Here is a 17,058-nt window from a genome sequence, read left to right on the forward strand (position 1 = left end):
TAAAACTTTTCCGATGATAAATCGCACGGGGGAACAAGGGGGGGAGAGAATCGCGAGATCAAACGGTAGCATTATGCGAAATTCTTTTTGGCACCTCGAAATTTGTAATACCTCGAAATACGCTTGAAATTGAATTTCTTCACCCTCGGCCGTATTCGCGCATGGTCAAAGAGAAAGAAAGAGAGAGAGAGAGAGAGAGAGAGAGGAAAGAAGGGGAGAGAGAAAAAGAGCAAGAGAAAGAAACAGAGAGAACTTGTTCCGCAGGCAATTTCGGTGCGTATCGAATAGACGCAAACTCGATCTGTCGATGGAGAGCGCGATGGAAAAAGCAAATAATAACTTTATTAGCAGCCGTGTGCGTCGCATATAGGAAGATCGTCGCGCTCGTTACTAAGTATAATAATCCCGTCAATTACTTTCAATTCCGTCTCCATGGGCAAAATCGATTAGAGTTAATGACAAAAATGGGAGAGTCATTTATTTAATGGTATCGTGCCTCTACCTAGTTACTCCTTTCCCCATCACCGAGAAAGCGGAGACTCGGGGCTGCTCCTGCTCTCCGACTCACGTCATGCTCGGTCCTTTTCTTCGATCACTCATACCGGCACGCCGTCGATGATCGAAAGCGCGGCCAGATCTCTTTCTTTCCTCTTCCATCTGATCTCTCTATCTCCCTCTATCTCTCTCTTTCGCAGGACTCGTCTCCGCACAGCTTCCTATACGCGGGAGGGAAGGTGCGCGGCGTGTTGCTTATAATCGATATTCAATCGCAATGAACTCATAATTGTGGCCGCATAGCTGTACGGCTACTTGTGAAATTCCATAGCTTCTATCGTGGGTCTATATACGACAGTTAACCACCTCCGCACAATTTAAATATCGTGCCAAACGATTATTCAAAATATTCCGATAGAATGTTATCGACTATATATTCAGTGGTAGGCTGGGGCACCCTCCATTATGCGCGGCGGAATTTATCTGTCGCTGCTAATAACAATCGTGCCGTCGCACAAATTCTTTTCTCTCTCTCTCTCTCTCCCCATCCTCGTTCTCTCTTTCTCTCTCGTTCGTTTTCCACCGTACTCTCGTTTTCTCCTATCTTCGCTTTCACTCTTGTTTTCTCCCTCGCCTCATCCTCGCGTGCTCTCTCGCTTGCTCCCTCGCTTTATCCTTCTCTCTCCCCCTTTCTCTCTTTATCTCTCCGTTTGTCACTCACTCACTCGCTCGTTCACGATGAACTGTAAGATAAAACGAGACAGGAGAGTAGGAGGAGGAAGACTGACTGTACATTTTTTTAAAAAATCGCGGTACATAAAAATGAAGAAAGCAATTTTTTTAACCAAAAAAATAGAAAACGAAGATAAGTCTACAACGATATAGAAACAGAGACGATGAAATAAATATTTGCATAACGGTGGAAAATATGAAAAATAATACGAAAGTTCGTGCAATATATATTCGGGATGCCCGGGCTTTGCTCAAGGGAATATAGTCTACCTCGTTTATTGATCCGGCTACTCGAGCATGCGTACTGGTGTGTGAGGTGCGCGAAATCATACAGTTCCAACGTGGAGGTGCATAGTGCACTACCGGTATATCTTTCTTAAATTGGCTTTAAAAGTGATTAGTTGTCATTATAATTATCATTAAAAAAGCAAATTAATTTCAAATAAGCAGAAAATGAAAAAGACATTGAAAAAACCGTTGAAACAGTGAGAACAATTAATCAATACACCGGCAGCCTGAAATTAGAAGAGCATTCCTGCCAACTTCTACGGATCGAAGTCTATGGATCGGAACAGGATCAAGATGGTCGGTCATATCTTGTTTAAACATTCTTCATTATCGTTCCGTCCGTTTAATAAATAAAAAAGTAACTCGTCATAAATAGAACACGAAACGACGTCGACGAACAAGATGCCTCGACCCTCCTGCGCAAATAGATAGCCAAGTAAGTACTCGATTTATACAATGTTTAATATTTTGCATGACGCAGAAGGATGCACAACGGTTTTCCCGGTTAAATAAAATATAAACTGCGTAGGTAGGTCAAGCAGCCGCCGTGGCGGTCGTGATTATCAGCGCCAAGGTCACACTTGACCTTCGTCGTCACGGTAGTAGTTGAAGGTCAGAGACGTGAATAGAACTCGAGTAGAGTTGAACAGCGAGACGAAACTTCATTACTCTTGTCATCTCTCGCGCGAACGAGCAATTATCGCGCACCTACCCGCTTCGACTTGACCTTCGTCGACTCGCGAGCGAGTACGCACTTCTTGCGACGCTGGATATAAGCGTATTTTGCACGCTGGTGTAATGAAGTGTCGCTTTCGATTCTCGTATCCCGGCATGTGGGTGCGGTATACATCGTGCATTAGGCGCGAGCCGCCGTTGTATATCATAACGCTCTCCAGCTCACGTGACCAACGCGCGGCCGAGCCGGTCGAGCCGCGTCCTGCGTCGCGCTCTCGAACGTTAAGGCGAATTCACGCGGTCGTCCATGTGGATTTCGTCCCGCGCGCGAAACCGCACTGGTTCGTTTATATCCCAGCGGAACGGTGGACTTGGTAGACGGTCGATAATTACCGGAAGCCGCGATCGAAATAAACATCGGACGGCTACAAAAGAGGCGCGGCACGCTCCATTTGTAACCTCGAGCGGCTAATCGTTTTTTTTTTTTTTAACGCGTCCTTTTGTTGAATTATCTGGCTCTCGCGGCCGGATTATTTTTTTTTTTTTCGACCAACGTTGGGCAATTGAGACATCAAAATAATACGCGTGAATATCGGGCGTAAGAATAAGATTAATAAAATAAATAAAATAGAGAAGAATAAATCAATAAAAAAATTCACGCAACTTGGACGTTGCTAAAGGAATTTTCATTTTACTCAATTTGCGTGAGCTCTCTCATCAACTCATCTTTTTCTTTTTCATTCGATCGAATCTCTGAAAGGCTCCAATAAACACTGGCTGTGTCGATTGAAATATCGTTCTCGCGAAAATTTGGCTCGGCAATAAAAGAGAGAGAGAGAGAGGGGGGAAAGGGGGGGAGAGAGAGAGAAAGAGAGAGAGAGGGGGAGAGGGAGAAAAGGATAATATCGCTCTTCTTCTGTTCGTGCTCAGTCACGTGCGAAAACGAGTTTGTCGTACAATCAAGAGCGGAGCGTACAATTTCGCCTTAAGACGCTCGTCGTCGTACGTGAGGTGTACCTTACGGCCCTGGCCACTCGTACAGTATTCCTCAACGATACATTTCCGGTTTGGTAGCATCGTGCGTCGTATAGCTCGCGTAGCAGCACGTGCTACCGCCATCCCTCTTTCTCGTACTCGTCCTAATCATCTTAGTCGTCGTTGTCGTCGTCATCTGAGTCGACTACGTAGTTGCGATTTACAACGGTTATTGCACGGTAGACACGTTAGCTACTATCGAGCCTGTATCCGGCACTTCGACGTATTTATGGGCACTTCAGGACGACGTAGAATTTCCTCGTACGCGGAGAAAGAGAGAGAGAGAGAGAGAGAGAGGGGGGGGAGAGGGAGAGGGAGAGAGAATCAATCTCGCTGGTCTTAACCATTGTGCGAGCGATCCCCCGCGATATATGAAGAAAAGCCTCACGACTCGATAAAGAGGGAAAAAGGGGATTCTCCGCGTCCGATAATTACTATCAAATAGATCGTATACAACGCGTCGCGCGGCGGATTCTCGCGAGATAGTATCGATTCCGTCTCACATTTCAGCCGGCTGTTTTTCGAAGACTATTCCTTTGGCCGACCATATAACCGTGAGGTAGCATTCGCCATGCCTCAAACCGGTCCTACCCTCGTCGCCCATTGTGATATTAGCGCGTTTAACTGCTTGTATTCGAATCCGGGAATAGGAGTGACTCACTATGAAAAGGAACGTTAGACACGGATGTCGACGCGTCTCCAACTCCGACTGCGACTCGTCTACCTGTGCAGAATCGCGGACGCGCCGGTCACCTCGGATAATGTCAGGTGCGAATGTCAGCGGAACGTTGCGGCAAATGCCAATGGCGTTTTCCCGATACTCGCCGTGCAGAGTGTCGTGCGTGACTTGAGTACACGTAAGCACACGAGCACGTGCGTGCGGCTGCACAAAATGTCGCGTGATTTAACAGTTCGGTGTTTTATCGCAATTTATCGTTAATTTCGCCGTAACACCGCACGCGTGGCCGAGGCTTAATTGATAATATAAATTCCCCGTTTGACTCGTGCGATAGCACAACGCGAGATTCATGATAATTATGAAGATTTACAGTTAGGGTCTTACAATTCGTGTCTCCTTTCTTCGTCTTTCCTTGTTCCTTGAGCCGTATTCATTCGCGACTGTTACACGCAACTCGATGACGTAACTACAATATATTACAATACAATATCGCGTCGTCTCCGGTGGCCCTTTTTCCGCTTGATAAGCGGTTGATGTGATTATAATTTCAACGGGGCCGCAGGAAATATCCCTTTCTCTTTTCTTTAACGCTGTTGAGAGCTGTCGACATTAAATATAATTTGCCCAGGTACACAGAAATTCCACTCGCGCTAGCAGCTCTTTGTTCTTTCTCCGGTAAATATTTACCTATGGGGACTACCTCCCGATCTTAAAAATTGTAGTTATATGTTATGTAGATCAACACTCTGAGTCATCATGCTGGAAGGTTTTAGCCGGCGGTCACTATTTGTTAAAAAGTTATTAACAAAAAAAGTTTTATATATGCGTAAGTTGTAACTGCGTTCAACACGGCGCGCTACACGTGTCCCACCCCATCTTACCTACCCCCCTCACCCTCTTCCCATTGTTTGTTTTTAATTATTTTCGTAAATATACTGCTTGTATTATAATGGAAGGGTGGGTAAGGGAATAGGATGTAGGTGAGGGGACGGGAGTGAGGTAAGGGCGAGAGTAGGATGAGAGACAGGACGGGGTGGGATGGGGAGTCAAGGGCGCGTAGCGCGCCGTGCTAAACGCGCTTACAATTTACGCATATACCAAATTTTTTTGTCTTGAATAATGATTAAATAATTGAGTAAAATTTTGTCTTGTGTATGCAAAGGACAACAACACCAGACACGAAAATAAATAAAGATAACATATGTTCAGCGAAAGACGCAATATGAAAAGACAAACTCTACATATAGCATCGGAGAATCATATTTTATTTTCAAAATTTCTTTCATTAATAATTTCTTAATAAACAGTGACCGCCAACTAAAACCTTCACAGCATTACTCAGAGTAATGATTTACATAACATACGTGTGAAAGAGACGAACGGTCTCTTTCACACGCGTATATTTTGGCCTCGCTATCCTCCAATCCTCCTCTCGAACCCTCCCTGTCTTTTCTCGACTTCATACACATACATATCACGGCGCGTTGTCAAGCAGCGCGCGCGCTTTTTCCGCGATTGCACAATGCCGGGCATCTCTCCGGCGAGCTCTTCTTGAATACGTCTGACGTAACTCTTATGTATCCTCGTGTGCACGCGGCCGCGCTTATTGCCCACCTCGGTACATCGCGCGTACTTAATGCACCGGAGGAGAGACGAGGAGAGGAGGGGATGCACCGGATAACCATCAAAAATTTATTGGCGTTTTTCCTCTTCCACTACTCGGAGTGAAATTTATTCATACAGAGACTCTCTGTGCATATGACGATCGTCGCCGTTCTTTGATTTTATGGACAACGTCGAGAAACGTAGAGCAAGGGAGAAAAGAAGAGAAATCGTTATTCAGTGTATGTTGCTTCGTCATGAACGAAGTATAAGAATATTAGAGAAAATCGATTTAAAAACATACTGGCCTATATTTCAGCGTAAATATATACATATATCCATTTATCGTATCGCGTTGCACACTACATTAAACACCATTTAGAATACTTAAAATTACAAATTTGTTTTTTCCTACTGTTTCAGCAGAAAGTAAAAAAAATTTAATTAAAATTTTTTCCGGACAGTTTCGCAATAATTTTCTCTCCTTTCTCTATAAAGGAACATTTACGTAACCAATAAAAATAAGGAACAGTAAGAATAAATGATAATCCTCTTAAAAAAAGATTAAACAATCTGTGTAGAGGAAATTTATATTAAAATCAATAAGATTTACATCATACATATAAATTTGAAGAGCTTCTGAGGAAAGTACATCCACTTATTCAGAAAAAGAGTACTTTAATGTGGCAAATTTAATTTTCGCGAACTATTAGAATCCGTGCGGGGCTATAAAAAAAAAATATATATATATATCAGACGCGACAGTGGCCACTCGAATTTTTCCCTCGCTTCAAATTCGCCTCCCTTCGTTTAAAATTTTTTGTGTCTCGGGAAAAAAAAAATACGTTAGTCCGTGACGGTTGTTCAATTGATCAAAATTTGTTTCGAAGTTTACCCGATACATGTGCAACTGTACAGGAATTCGGCATTCGTCGCCCATACAACCGTCGTTCGCGCGAATAAAAAGTATACCGTGGCATGCTTTGACGCAACAACAAAGAGCGTTACCAGAGGAAGCGGAAAACCGGACTGTGAGACTCGACAAAAGAAACGCCCCAATGCATAGCCGTTGCTCGCTTGTAGGCGCACCCTATTGAAAATCAATACCGTTTGTCAGTGAGCTTTTCGGCTCGAGTTTTCGGCCTCGGGTTAAAAGACAAATTAAAAAGCTCGCACGCATCATATATATGCGCATACAGTGAAAGGCCCCTTCGCCCTTCGCGTATGCATTGACGGATACGAGACTCGCGTTCGCAAGTGGGTAAGCGGCCGGGTGAACGGGCGGCCAAGTTGGCGCACGCATTTCTGCACGCATGCATGCACACGGGCTTGCAGTCGGCTGTTTACGCGTGTGTGCCGTCTCGGCAGAGGATGCGTCCTCGCGGCTTCTCGGTGCGCCGCGCTTATAAACGTTCGTTTGCCGGCGCGGCTCCGCGGTGGCCTTGGCTCAATGTCGCATACTTGGCGGCCGCCACGCCGCGGCGCGGCGCGCCGCGCACACATGTGTCGGCCACGTTCCACGGCCCGTGCCGTGTGATCCTCGCGAGCGCACTCCTGTGCGCTGCGTGGCGTGGCGTGAGGCGCGGATCCGGTCGTACGCGCGGCGTACGCACCGCGGCAAGGCGACGCGAGATATAACCGGCGGGTCACTCGGAGGTCAGCGCGCGTGAAAGAAACTTCGCCGCGGCGGTGGCAGATCGACTATGGCCGCTATTTGTCACGACCGCCGCGGGAGCTGAGACGCGCGTTGCTTAGACCCATTTATTAATCCTGAGAACGCTCGGCTTCTTTTCTTGCCTTCCTCTCTGTCTCTCGCCCTCCTTCTTCTGCCGCGCCATCGCCTGCTCCTTCCGCGGTTCCACGCGCCACTTTCGCGTACGTGCAACCGGTCTTTTTCCCGTGCATCTATTAGGTCAAGCGTTGTACGTGCGTAAGGCAACTTCTCTCTCATCAAAGCCGAGACCAACAGGGGGATCGATCGAGCGGCTTAGTATGTTCCGGATAGATAACCATTTGTTGTCGGGAATTTACGTGCGAACGTGCTGGATTCTCCTCGCGAGGGATTGATATCGATGACAAACCGCGCCCTCGCCTTCGAACAATCGTCGCATCGTCCTTGTTTGCTCAGCACGCGGTAGCGTGCAAAGAAATGGTATGGGAAATTACTACAATATCAGCTCTTTCCTGCGACCGTAGCTATCCCTTCGGTCATAGGTGATTGAAACAAGTACGCACAGAGACGATATCTCCCGCGCGCGCTACAAACGGTTAATTCTCGCGAGAGGACGTTTATCGTCGGCGAGAGGAGCGCGCATTTTTCTTAATCGGCGCACGGTCGCCTTAGGCACGTTCGAGGAAGCGTTGCTTATTTCATCCATTACGACGGCATCGATCATTCTAAATAATAGCCCGATAGGGCGGGCCGGGGGTGGCGGGTGGTAAGCAGCTAGCGAGGACGCGACGCGACTCGGTGCTTTTTTCTTTTTTTTTTTTTTTTTTCCGGAAAGAAGTGATACGGGCCGGCCTCTCCGTAAATCTGCGTGATTTATTCGCGATCGGACGAGCGAGCGAGCTGGCGAGCGAGCAGACGGCCGATGGAGTTTTAATTTTACGAGCGGCTGCGATTTTTCATATTGCCGCGCGTCTCCCGGTACGGACGCGCCGCGCACGCGAGGATATTCGAGCGAAAGAGCGAAAGGCTGGACCACCGGCGCACGTCATTAACATACCGATCGCCGAACCGCAGACGCGCGCGCGCGCGCGCGCGCGCGAGTCGAAACTGTGTATACGCGCGGCGCACGATAATTACGAGCCGAGCCGAGGGGATTCTTATTAACCGTCGTTAATTCTATGCCGCTGGAATAGTAGCAAGAAGCGTTTATGACGTAGGCCGCGGCATACCTGCGAGAGTCCGAATCGCCGAGCCGCTGCCGCCGCCGCCGCCGCCGCCGCCGCCGCCCGGGAATAATCACGACGCAAAAGTCACGGCTGCGTCCGCGCTGGGTGGCGAGGGGGCGAGCGAATCGATAGGACGTCGACGACGTCACTTGTCAACGGCGTCAATTATGTCCGCGAGTAATTGAAATTACTACGGAAGAGGAATTGATTGGAATCAAACAAAGGAGGAGGAGAGAAAGCGCTGGCCGACGAGATTCGTATTGACGAGATGTAAATTGGACCGTTTCAATTAACTGCGAGCATTTAACGTTAACAATGTCGGACTGATCGGCGAACCGGTTGTTCCCTGGATTTCCTCGATTTCGCAATATGCATTAACCGGCGTCAATCCTTGAGGACAAATTTCCACGATATTCGCATCGGTGCTTTCGCTTCTTCATTACACACGCTGCAGAAATCAGTAATTTGCATCACCGTACTGGTGATGCAAATTACTGATTTCTCAGGGCTCGCGAGAAATATTGTTTACAATAGAAGTTGATGCGATTAGCAAAAATAACATTATTACCGCCGGGTTGTTATTCATACAATACACAATATCCCGCTTACCTGTACGTGACGCGAACCGTCGGCGACGCGGCGACGCGACGCTTCCGAAGCCGAGAAAATTTAATGAGAACAATTCCATGGCTCCGTTCCGTCCGTTCCATCCGCAGCGCCGCTGATTTCTCGGGATTGCGACCGTCGATGTATCTCTTTTTCGCGGGTACTTCGGTGCCCGATCTGGAAATAAGGAAAAAATGAGTATCGCCGACGGCTCGGGCCGAGCCGCGGGCTTTATTACTACTGTCTGCATTTCGCGGCAGGTCCTGTTGCGCGCATTCGCAATCGTATGCACATAACCGGATGCACATGCGGGGAGCGTGAAATAATTATAGATCTATCGCTTTGGGCCTGCCAAATTACAGGTCTCCAAGGCGCGAGGCGTACGCGCGAAATACGCCGCGGTGCAGTTATTCTGCGTAGCCGTAAAACACTGTTGCGCGCAAGCGATCAAGCAAAAGCAGATCGGGCGGAAACGGTAGTGCGCACAGATTAGGGCGGTAGAGCGCGATCCGGTTTGGCTCATCCCGGAATGCATCGCGCGCGGGACGTTTTACTCGTCTTATATTCGGCTCGTGAAAGACGCTTGATTACGCGCTCGCGCGATTACGTGAGATCCACCTCGGGACATATGCCGTCTATCCGTGTGCGCGCGCGCGAGTTTGCGTGCAGTTCAAACGATCCTAAGCGCTGCACGTAATTTCTCCATCTAATTTTCGCGCGTGTAATTTAGAAGATGTCGATGTAATAGGACTGTAGTACCACTTATCGCTCTCGCTCTCTCTCTCTCTCTCTCTCTCTCTCTCTCTCTCTCTCTCTCTCGTGCTGCGCCGTGAGAAGAGCTTTAATTACCGCGAGTTTAATTATCGCTAATAATAAAACTTTTAATTATCGCGGCTTATGCAGCTAATTTATTTACACCGCGCCGGCGTGATTATGATGTTATTGTTGCGATTATTTGGCGATTATGTCGCAACGTTCGCGAGAGGAAAAGGGGGATGGGAAGGAGGAGTGGAAGAGAGCAAGAAGAAGATAGACTTCTCATTAGCCGGTTAGCAAATCCGCCGTTTAACAGCCGACGAGAGCGGCAACGACGACACGCTCTAAGTGTCCCGTTGCCGTGAGACGATTCCTATTCACTCTCTCGCCGATATATTAACAGACGCTCGCGTACACGGCGACGTAATGTATAGGTGAATGGAGAACCGGCACACAGACGGGAAACTTCCGCAGCTCCATTTTTGCGACGTAGAAATTGCCGTTTCACCGTAACGACTACGCGAGACGGAGCGCGCTACTCATGGGGGAGAAGGAAGGACGAAGAGAGAAAGGGTAACGCAGTCGACGACGGGGACTTCCGCGCGAGGAATTATCAATTAGGACCCTCGTTAACGGTATCGCGATTGTGTACGTCTCGCGTGCGAAAAAAGTGGAAATCGAGCAACCGTGATAATTACGTCAGCGGCGATCCTACCGGCGATTCGCGACGCGTGACGCGTGAGAAGCCGTCTCTAGCGAACGGTAAGCTGCTCGTTATCGCGCGTACTCGAAAATCGAACGGCTGCTTGTCGCGACACGCAACAATAGTTCACAAGAGGCGCGCTCTCGTGTCGCTTCTCAGGCTCGCTTTAGCTGGCAGCAAACAGCCGTGTCATCGTGTCAGTGCCTAGCACCTTCGCGACGTTGCGTTACGTAACTATAGTTCACTATGTCAGTTCCGTCGTATTCGAGCGTACACCAACTTACAAGCACAGAGTCCGCGTGCACGAAAGTCCTTAACCCTCCACACCCGCGCGTCTCCGCATACGTTTGCTCGTACCGCCGCGCAATTTAGCGCACGATCACGTGTAAAGTGAGCTAACAAGGCCTCGCGTTTCTTGATACTCTCCTCTCTCTCTCTCTCTCTCTCTCTTACTTATTATTCACGACGATATTCCTTTCGTCAAATCGCTTCTACTTCGCGTATACGCGTGAACGAAAACGTGTCGCGTCGATTCGAGCGTCGTGGTCGCGTATTAGGCAAGAATTCCAGCCTTGATCGAATGCAGGCGATTGATAGGGCTCCTCCGTCGCCAATTTATCAACGCGCACGTGTTGCATTATTTATCATATGCGTCGTTCTATTTCCGAGGAGGAGATAGCTCTGGCAGTGCAGTAATCAATTCGCGCACGGTAATAAATGCGGAATCTTGTTGACAATAGGAGTTTAATAAACCCGGGTCTCAGCCATTATATTCACTTCATTATATAACACATTGTTAGCTCAATATCGTCACGCGCGTAGTATTAATTCAAGCGTTTCGAGAAGCTAGCGGGTCTTCAAGTGAGAGACACAGCGTCGGAAAGGGAAAGCGACTTCATTTAGTTCCCAACTAATGTTCGAGCAAGCAAAAGATATTAATATATAGAGCGAAATATAAAATAATTTGTTCCCTCACCCATCTCGCAATTTCTCAATCAGTGAAGAGGGACGGACGAACGAGCGATGAACGGTCATAAACGTAGAGACGGGATAATTACGATCGAAATAGACTTGGGGCGCGTCCTGTCGCCTATGGAAATTCACGTGAATATAAACTCTTCTTACACCATCTCGACGCTCCTCTCTCGACGAGAACTTCCATCGTACTTTCGTTACACAATCGGAGTAGATCGTGATTGTTATTTTCTATGTGAACGTCAAAGGGAATAGCAAGAACCCTAATGGCACCCTTCGCGAAATTTATCACCAAAAATCTTGACGCGTAAACTGATCTTCTTACGTCCTTCCGCGCTAAGATTCCTGAAACTTGCCGGTAACTCGTTGTCAGCCGAAATTTGATGAAGAGTACAACTTTGTTCATGTTCCCCTAAAGTTAGACAATGCTTGTCGACCGTCCAATAAACCTTTCACGTTACACCAAAAGATCAGCGTAATACATCTTGTCGCTTATCGAGAACTTCGGCTACTCACTACACGAGTTTATAGCTCGATCGGAATTTCGTCGAAACGTAGAACGTAATAAATGAATCGAGTCGAGTTACACAATTTTCTCTCCTCGCCGTTCGTCCCCCGGTCTGCTGTTTGTCTCTTTCTCGCGCACCGCGCAATGAGTAGAGAGGAAGGTGGTAGGGAAGCAACGCCACGAGAAAAGACAACCTCCTGTCTCCTGTCTAATGAATAGTTGGGTCAGGCTGCTGCCTCGGTAAATGCTGAGAATTAACCGCTTCTTGACATTTCGCTCGGAAGAAGATCCTCTCCTCTCGCTCGGAGACTCTTTCTCGCGATCTGTCTAGCTTGGCTCCCTCTCCCCCGCACTCATCTTCTCCCGCTCTCATCTCATCTCGCCGGTCGTTTGACCGCACGACATCAAAGAGTAATCGAGAAAGTGCCGATATTCCGAAACACCGGAGACCATTTTACTGAACAGACTCACGCGAATTCGCATCGAATGATAAAACACACCGAAGCTCTATAAAAACGGTAGATCGGATTCAATCGCGAATTGAAATCGGATAAAATATTTGTCGAATGAAAAAAAAAGAAAATGCTTGACGTGGTAAGTACGCACATCCCGCCCACACGTGCATGCATGCACACACATGCATACGTAGATACTCGTATAACGGATTTTTCGGCCTTCACCCCTTCGTCTGGCTGAAATCTGATCGGCGTCTGTTTGTACGCTGATACGAATATACGCGAAAGCGAGCATTTTTATTGACCGGGTTGAACATCGAATCGAGACAGTCTTTTTGACCATTGGATATCTCATGTGTTCCAGGTGAACGAAGCAGCGAGACCCGAAATGAACAACGAAGACCAAAGATGATCATGATCTAATGGCCTTGGTATTCCGTGCGCGAGGGAGAGGACGCTCACTCAGGACGCTTCTTCTTATGGCTGAAGTTGCGGAACTCATCGCGATGAAATTCCACTTCGAGCAGCCACACGTGACGGGAATTCATGTAAGTTTTTGGATGTACTCTTAAGTAGCTTAGATTATGTTCTTTCGTGGCTGTCTAACTTCGCTATACTCCCTCATTCTCGCCGTCACGCGTAATCCAGTGCCGGCGAGAGAGTGACGGCTTTGCGGAACGCGTTTCTACGGAACTACGTCGTGAAACATGATAAATGACTCACGATTCATTTCCCTCTCTCCGGCTCCGGAAAATATTCGTATCGATCCATATTCGTGACGAAGTACGAGTATACTCGCATCTATCAATCAGCCATTGAAAGATCAACAACACGTATTGCCACTCAGTACTGGAGGTAAAAGCTGGGGGAATTTTCGCGAGTAGAAAACGCAAAGAAGGAAACAGACAGAAAATAGCAGGGCGTCGGCGTCGTTCCGAGGAGCTGGTCGCGAAGAGGAAAATAAGCCGGCGGAGTCCGGGATTGCGCGCTAATTAAAGTATCGCCGCAAATTCCTCTAATTAACCGCCGCTACCGCGGCCATAAGTCGCCACGGCCGGCGCAATTAATATCTTATAACATTCGCGGTGACGCGTCACGCGGATTCGCGTGAACGCGCGGCCATCTGCGTAACGAGATTAAAGTCGGTGTTACGCTCAGCAACGCGGCAGAAGCCACGTATGCTTCTTCTTCTTTTTTTTTCATTTTTTAACAGGTCTTATTATATTCCGTTTGTATCTAGTTCCGAGGCCGGATACTAGAACTGTGAGCATATTTTTAAATTTCCTAAAGTCGGTTGCTAAACCGTTACATGTCGTGAAAGTGAACATTTTTTTTATACAAGTAAAAGTAAGTTTACCTCAGTAACGCACTGAGGTGTTCATGGTGGGTGTCGGCCATGAGCGGACTCACTGTTTAACGTCTCTTCCGAAAGACTGACTCCAATTTTTCATTTAGAGTTACCTTTTACCATTAAGAGAGCGCAGTTCTTGCAGTAGCCTAACGAAATTCGAACCCGGTTTCTTTCAATTACGAATCTGGCGCCCTAGCTGCTAATTACGCTGCGCTCTCCGCTCTGCGCTTAAGTGCATTAATTCAACCAGGTGCAGGTGTACTGAAAGCGTTAGGGCGAAACAGCGAGTGAAACAGACCGACGGGCGAGCCATTCCACTCATCTGTGTACGCCTTCACCACTCGAGGCATCCGACCCGAGCGGACTCGGGCGTTTTCTCTTTCTCTCTCTCTCTCTCTCTCTCTCTCTCTCGCTCTCTCGCTCTCTCGAATATACGGCTAAATACATTAATGTCCCACCCGACGACATTGCGCGGAGTCATTGCGTTGTCGCGTTCATTGCACTTCCATTTGGCCAATAAATCTCGAGAAGTGCGATCGTGGAAACGCGCCGGCTGAAATTCTCAGGAAGCGACGTGTCTCTCCCTCTTTCTCTTTCTCTCTTATTTTTATCTCTCGCGTGTATCGCACATCCTGTTATTTCTATTTCCCGCGCATGTCTTCACAAATAAAAATTATGGTGTGTCTTGTATCGGAGACCATCGAGCGCGCGTCACGTGCGCGCGCGCGCGCAATTCAACAGGGAGAGAAATAAACTTCACGTGTGTGCGTCGTACATGTATCGCCGCTGTCTTTGTCGTTTTTCCCTCACGTCGCGTCTTCGCGATTAATGTACTACGAGCGCGTCGTGGAAACTACGCGGGGAGCTTCGCGTCGCAACGACGCGACGTTCGGTTCGGTTTTTCGCGAGGCACAGACGGCGAGAGAGATCCGATCCTCCTCGGGCAGAGCCTCGGCTGCCTCGATTGCCCGTGGATTTTGCGCGCGCCCTTATAATTTACAGCGGGAAGTTCGTTATCCCCGTGGAAATGTCTGCTCGTCTCTCGTTCGCATTTAATTACTCGCGCTCGCTTACGCGTACATGGCGCGAGCGGCGAGATTAGCATGCCGACGACGATCGCAGCTGTGTCAGAGCGACTCTCTCGACGAGCGCGCGGCGCGACGCGATGTCTTAACGTAGAATTACATAATAACAAGCGGAGGATAACACGCAGGCGAGCAGGTAGATACGTCTCTATCACGGGCTTCGTTGTTGGACTCGGATTATAACGTCAATCTCAAGGCGAGGGGAGGGGGGGCGGCGTTCAATCATGAGCTTGGTATCTACCACAAGCGATACTTCTGATAAAATTATGTACAATATTCGGCATAATAAGCATCATTTGGCTCAGGCAAATAATAAATCCACCATCCAAAAATCTTTCTTTCTAACTCATCGACTTTCTGCTTCTTTCTACTCATGGTATTAGGAGCACAGGATCGGCACGGCGGCGCGGCCTCCTGTTCTGAAAAAAAAAGAAAAAGAAACAACATCGTCGGTTAGACAATGAAGTTAACGGTTTAACGACAGAAATAAGCGTGTGATGTATTCGTTGACTTGACATTTTTCGCGTCGCGATGTGTTAATGTCACGATAACGTTACGTCTGATGATACTCCAACCGTGAATGAAGTTGCCTTTTCGTGCTCTTTTTAAGGTCAAAATTTTAGACACATGCTAATCAGGTTTCGTAAGGCTCGAAGAGAAACGAGCGGAGATTGAGGGAGACGCCGGAGAGAGAATAAAATTCCGTGCGAACTGGTCGTCGCTCTCTCCGCCTTTTCTAAATTTTCCCTGTGAGCGAACGATTTTCTTTCGCTTATTATAGCTCGTATCGCGTTTAAACAGTGGGCAAATTACTATAATCTCGTGACTGCTGCTCGCTCGGCGGAGCACGCGTAGCCGGCCAATCGCCTTGGACGGTCATAGACGACGACGACGAATCGAGTCGGTGTTATCATCGAAGTAGTACTTTGATTAATGCGACATCAATTCTCGGTACATACGAGATAGGAAATCCAGTCAGACGAAATTACAGCAATAACAATCTCGCCGTCGTGCGCTCGCGCTTGCTCGCTTTTACGCCGTCGAAGAGAACGAAGAGAGAGAGAGAGAGAGAGAGAGAGAGAGAGAGAGAGAGAGAGAGAGAGAGGAAAACTTAAAGAGGGAAGCGGAGAATGAAAAGAGAAAAGGAGGCAAGGGAGAGAGAAAGAGGGAGAAAGAGAGCCGGTCGCAGAAATGGATGCACGCAAATGCAGCGCAGTGCTGCGTCGCAGAGCACGCCGTGCTGATCTACTCCGCTCCGCTCCGGCTCCGCTCGGCTCGGTGCGCAAGCGAGCGCGACGCAGATAAAGGATAGCGCGCGCAACGCCGGGACTATCATCGGTCGTATCGGGCGTCCGTCGTTGTCGGTCGCCTTGATTTAAGACTCTTGTCGCGGCGCCCGGTTATTGCGATCGTTAATCGACGTTTCGTAGCTTAGCCGCAATTAAGCCCGACGGGTGCGCCGATCGGACGCGCGCGGCGCACTGCAACGGCCGGACGCATTAACGCACGCGATGCCGCGCTCGTCTTCTCCTTCTGCCGTTCGTGAGCGCGTACATAACGCGAACACGAGCGCGAATACGTGCGTGAGCCCGCGCCTATACTCTCGCATAATCGTCATAATTATCGATGATGACGGATCGCTCCGTCACACGCGCTAATTATCGCCGGCCAGGGCGGTCGCGCAACTTCGCGTCGCTGTGGGCGTAAATCGCTCGCTCGCAGCTCGATCTCTCGCTCTCTGTCTTTCCCCTCTCTCTCTCTCTCTCTCTCTCTCTCTCTCTCTCTCTCTGTTCTTCTTTCTCGCGCGCACGTTTGCAAGATTTTTACGCCTGTCCCTTCGGAGTGCCGCGCGGGCATTTATATCCTTCGGGCGGTTCTTCGCGCCGCGCCGCTCCGCTCCAGCCGACGGCGAGGATCGCCGCGACGTTTTTCTCCGTTATCCATCACGACGACGTGCACTCGCCGTCCCCGTCAGTGGTGCGCTCGTGTTACGTAAGGATCGCGCAAATCACTCGGCTTTTAGGGCCCGTTCACACCTTGAGATCGCGTGTCCCGTTCGCTCTGTGATCGGCTAAAAACGCGTTGTTCGAGCATTTCCATGGAGACCCCTGGCGGCTTTCACGACACGCGTTTGTTCCGAGACTCTAATTGTTATATAAATTATTATTATGATATCGCGGTGACGAACTAATCATGCACGAGTACGCGAGTCGAC

At 48.5% G+C, this 17,058-nt stretch overlaps 1 protein-coding gene and 1 long non-coding RNA gene across 5 annotated transcripts in view; one reads left to right on the forward strand and one right to left on the reverse strand.

Moving 5' to 3' along the window:
• LOC112590482 (uncharacterized) overlaps positions 1–17,058 on the reverse strand; it is a 94,643-nt gene that overhangs the window by 23,262 nt on the left and 54,323 nt on the right. For all 3 annotated transcript variants that reach the window (XR_003114248.1, XR_003114247.1, XM_025307153.1), the window contains exon 2: positions 9,014–9,187. Coding sequence is in view for 1 of the 3 variants with exons in the window: in XM_025307153.1 (XP_025162938.1) it covers positions 9,014–9,187 (174 nt within the window). In the remaining 2 variants the exon portion in view is untranslated. The remainder of the gene's footprint in view (positions 1–9,013; positions 9,188–17,058) is intronic.
• LOC105186583 (uncharacterized) overlaps positions 1,562–17,058 on the forward strand; it is a 31,657-nt gene continuing 16,160 nt past the window's right edge. Inside the window, exons 1-3 of one of the 2 annotated variants that reach the window (XR_002162889.2) lie at positions 1,562–1,812; positions 1,892–1,951; positions 12,772–12,955. This is a non-coding gene — a long non-coding RNA (uncharacterized LOC105186583). Of the gene's footprint in view, positions 1,952–12,771; positions 12,956–17,058 lie in introns of both variants that reach the window. The other variant, XR_002162888.2, reaches the window with a different exon arrangement.

The sequence above is a fragment of the Harpegnathos saltator genome, unplaced genomic scaffold (assembly GCF_003227715.2).
Source record: "Harpegnathos saltator strain DR-91 unplaced genomic scaffold, Hsal_v8.6 scaffold833, whole genome shotgun sequence".
In the NCBI taxonomy this organism is placed as follows: domain Eukaryota; kingdom Metazoa; phylum Arthropoda; class Insecta; order Hymenoptera; family Formicidae; genus Harpegnathos; species Harpegnathos saltator.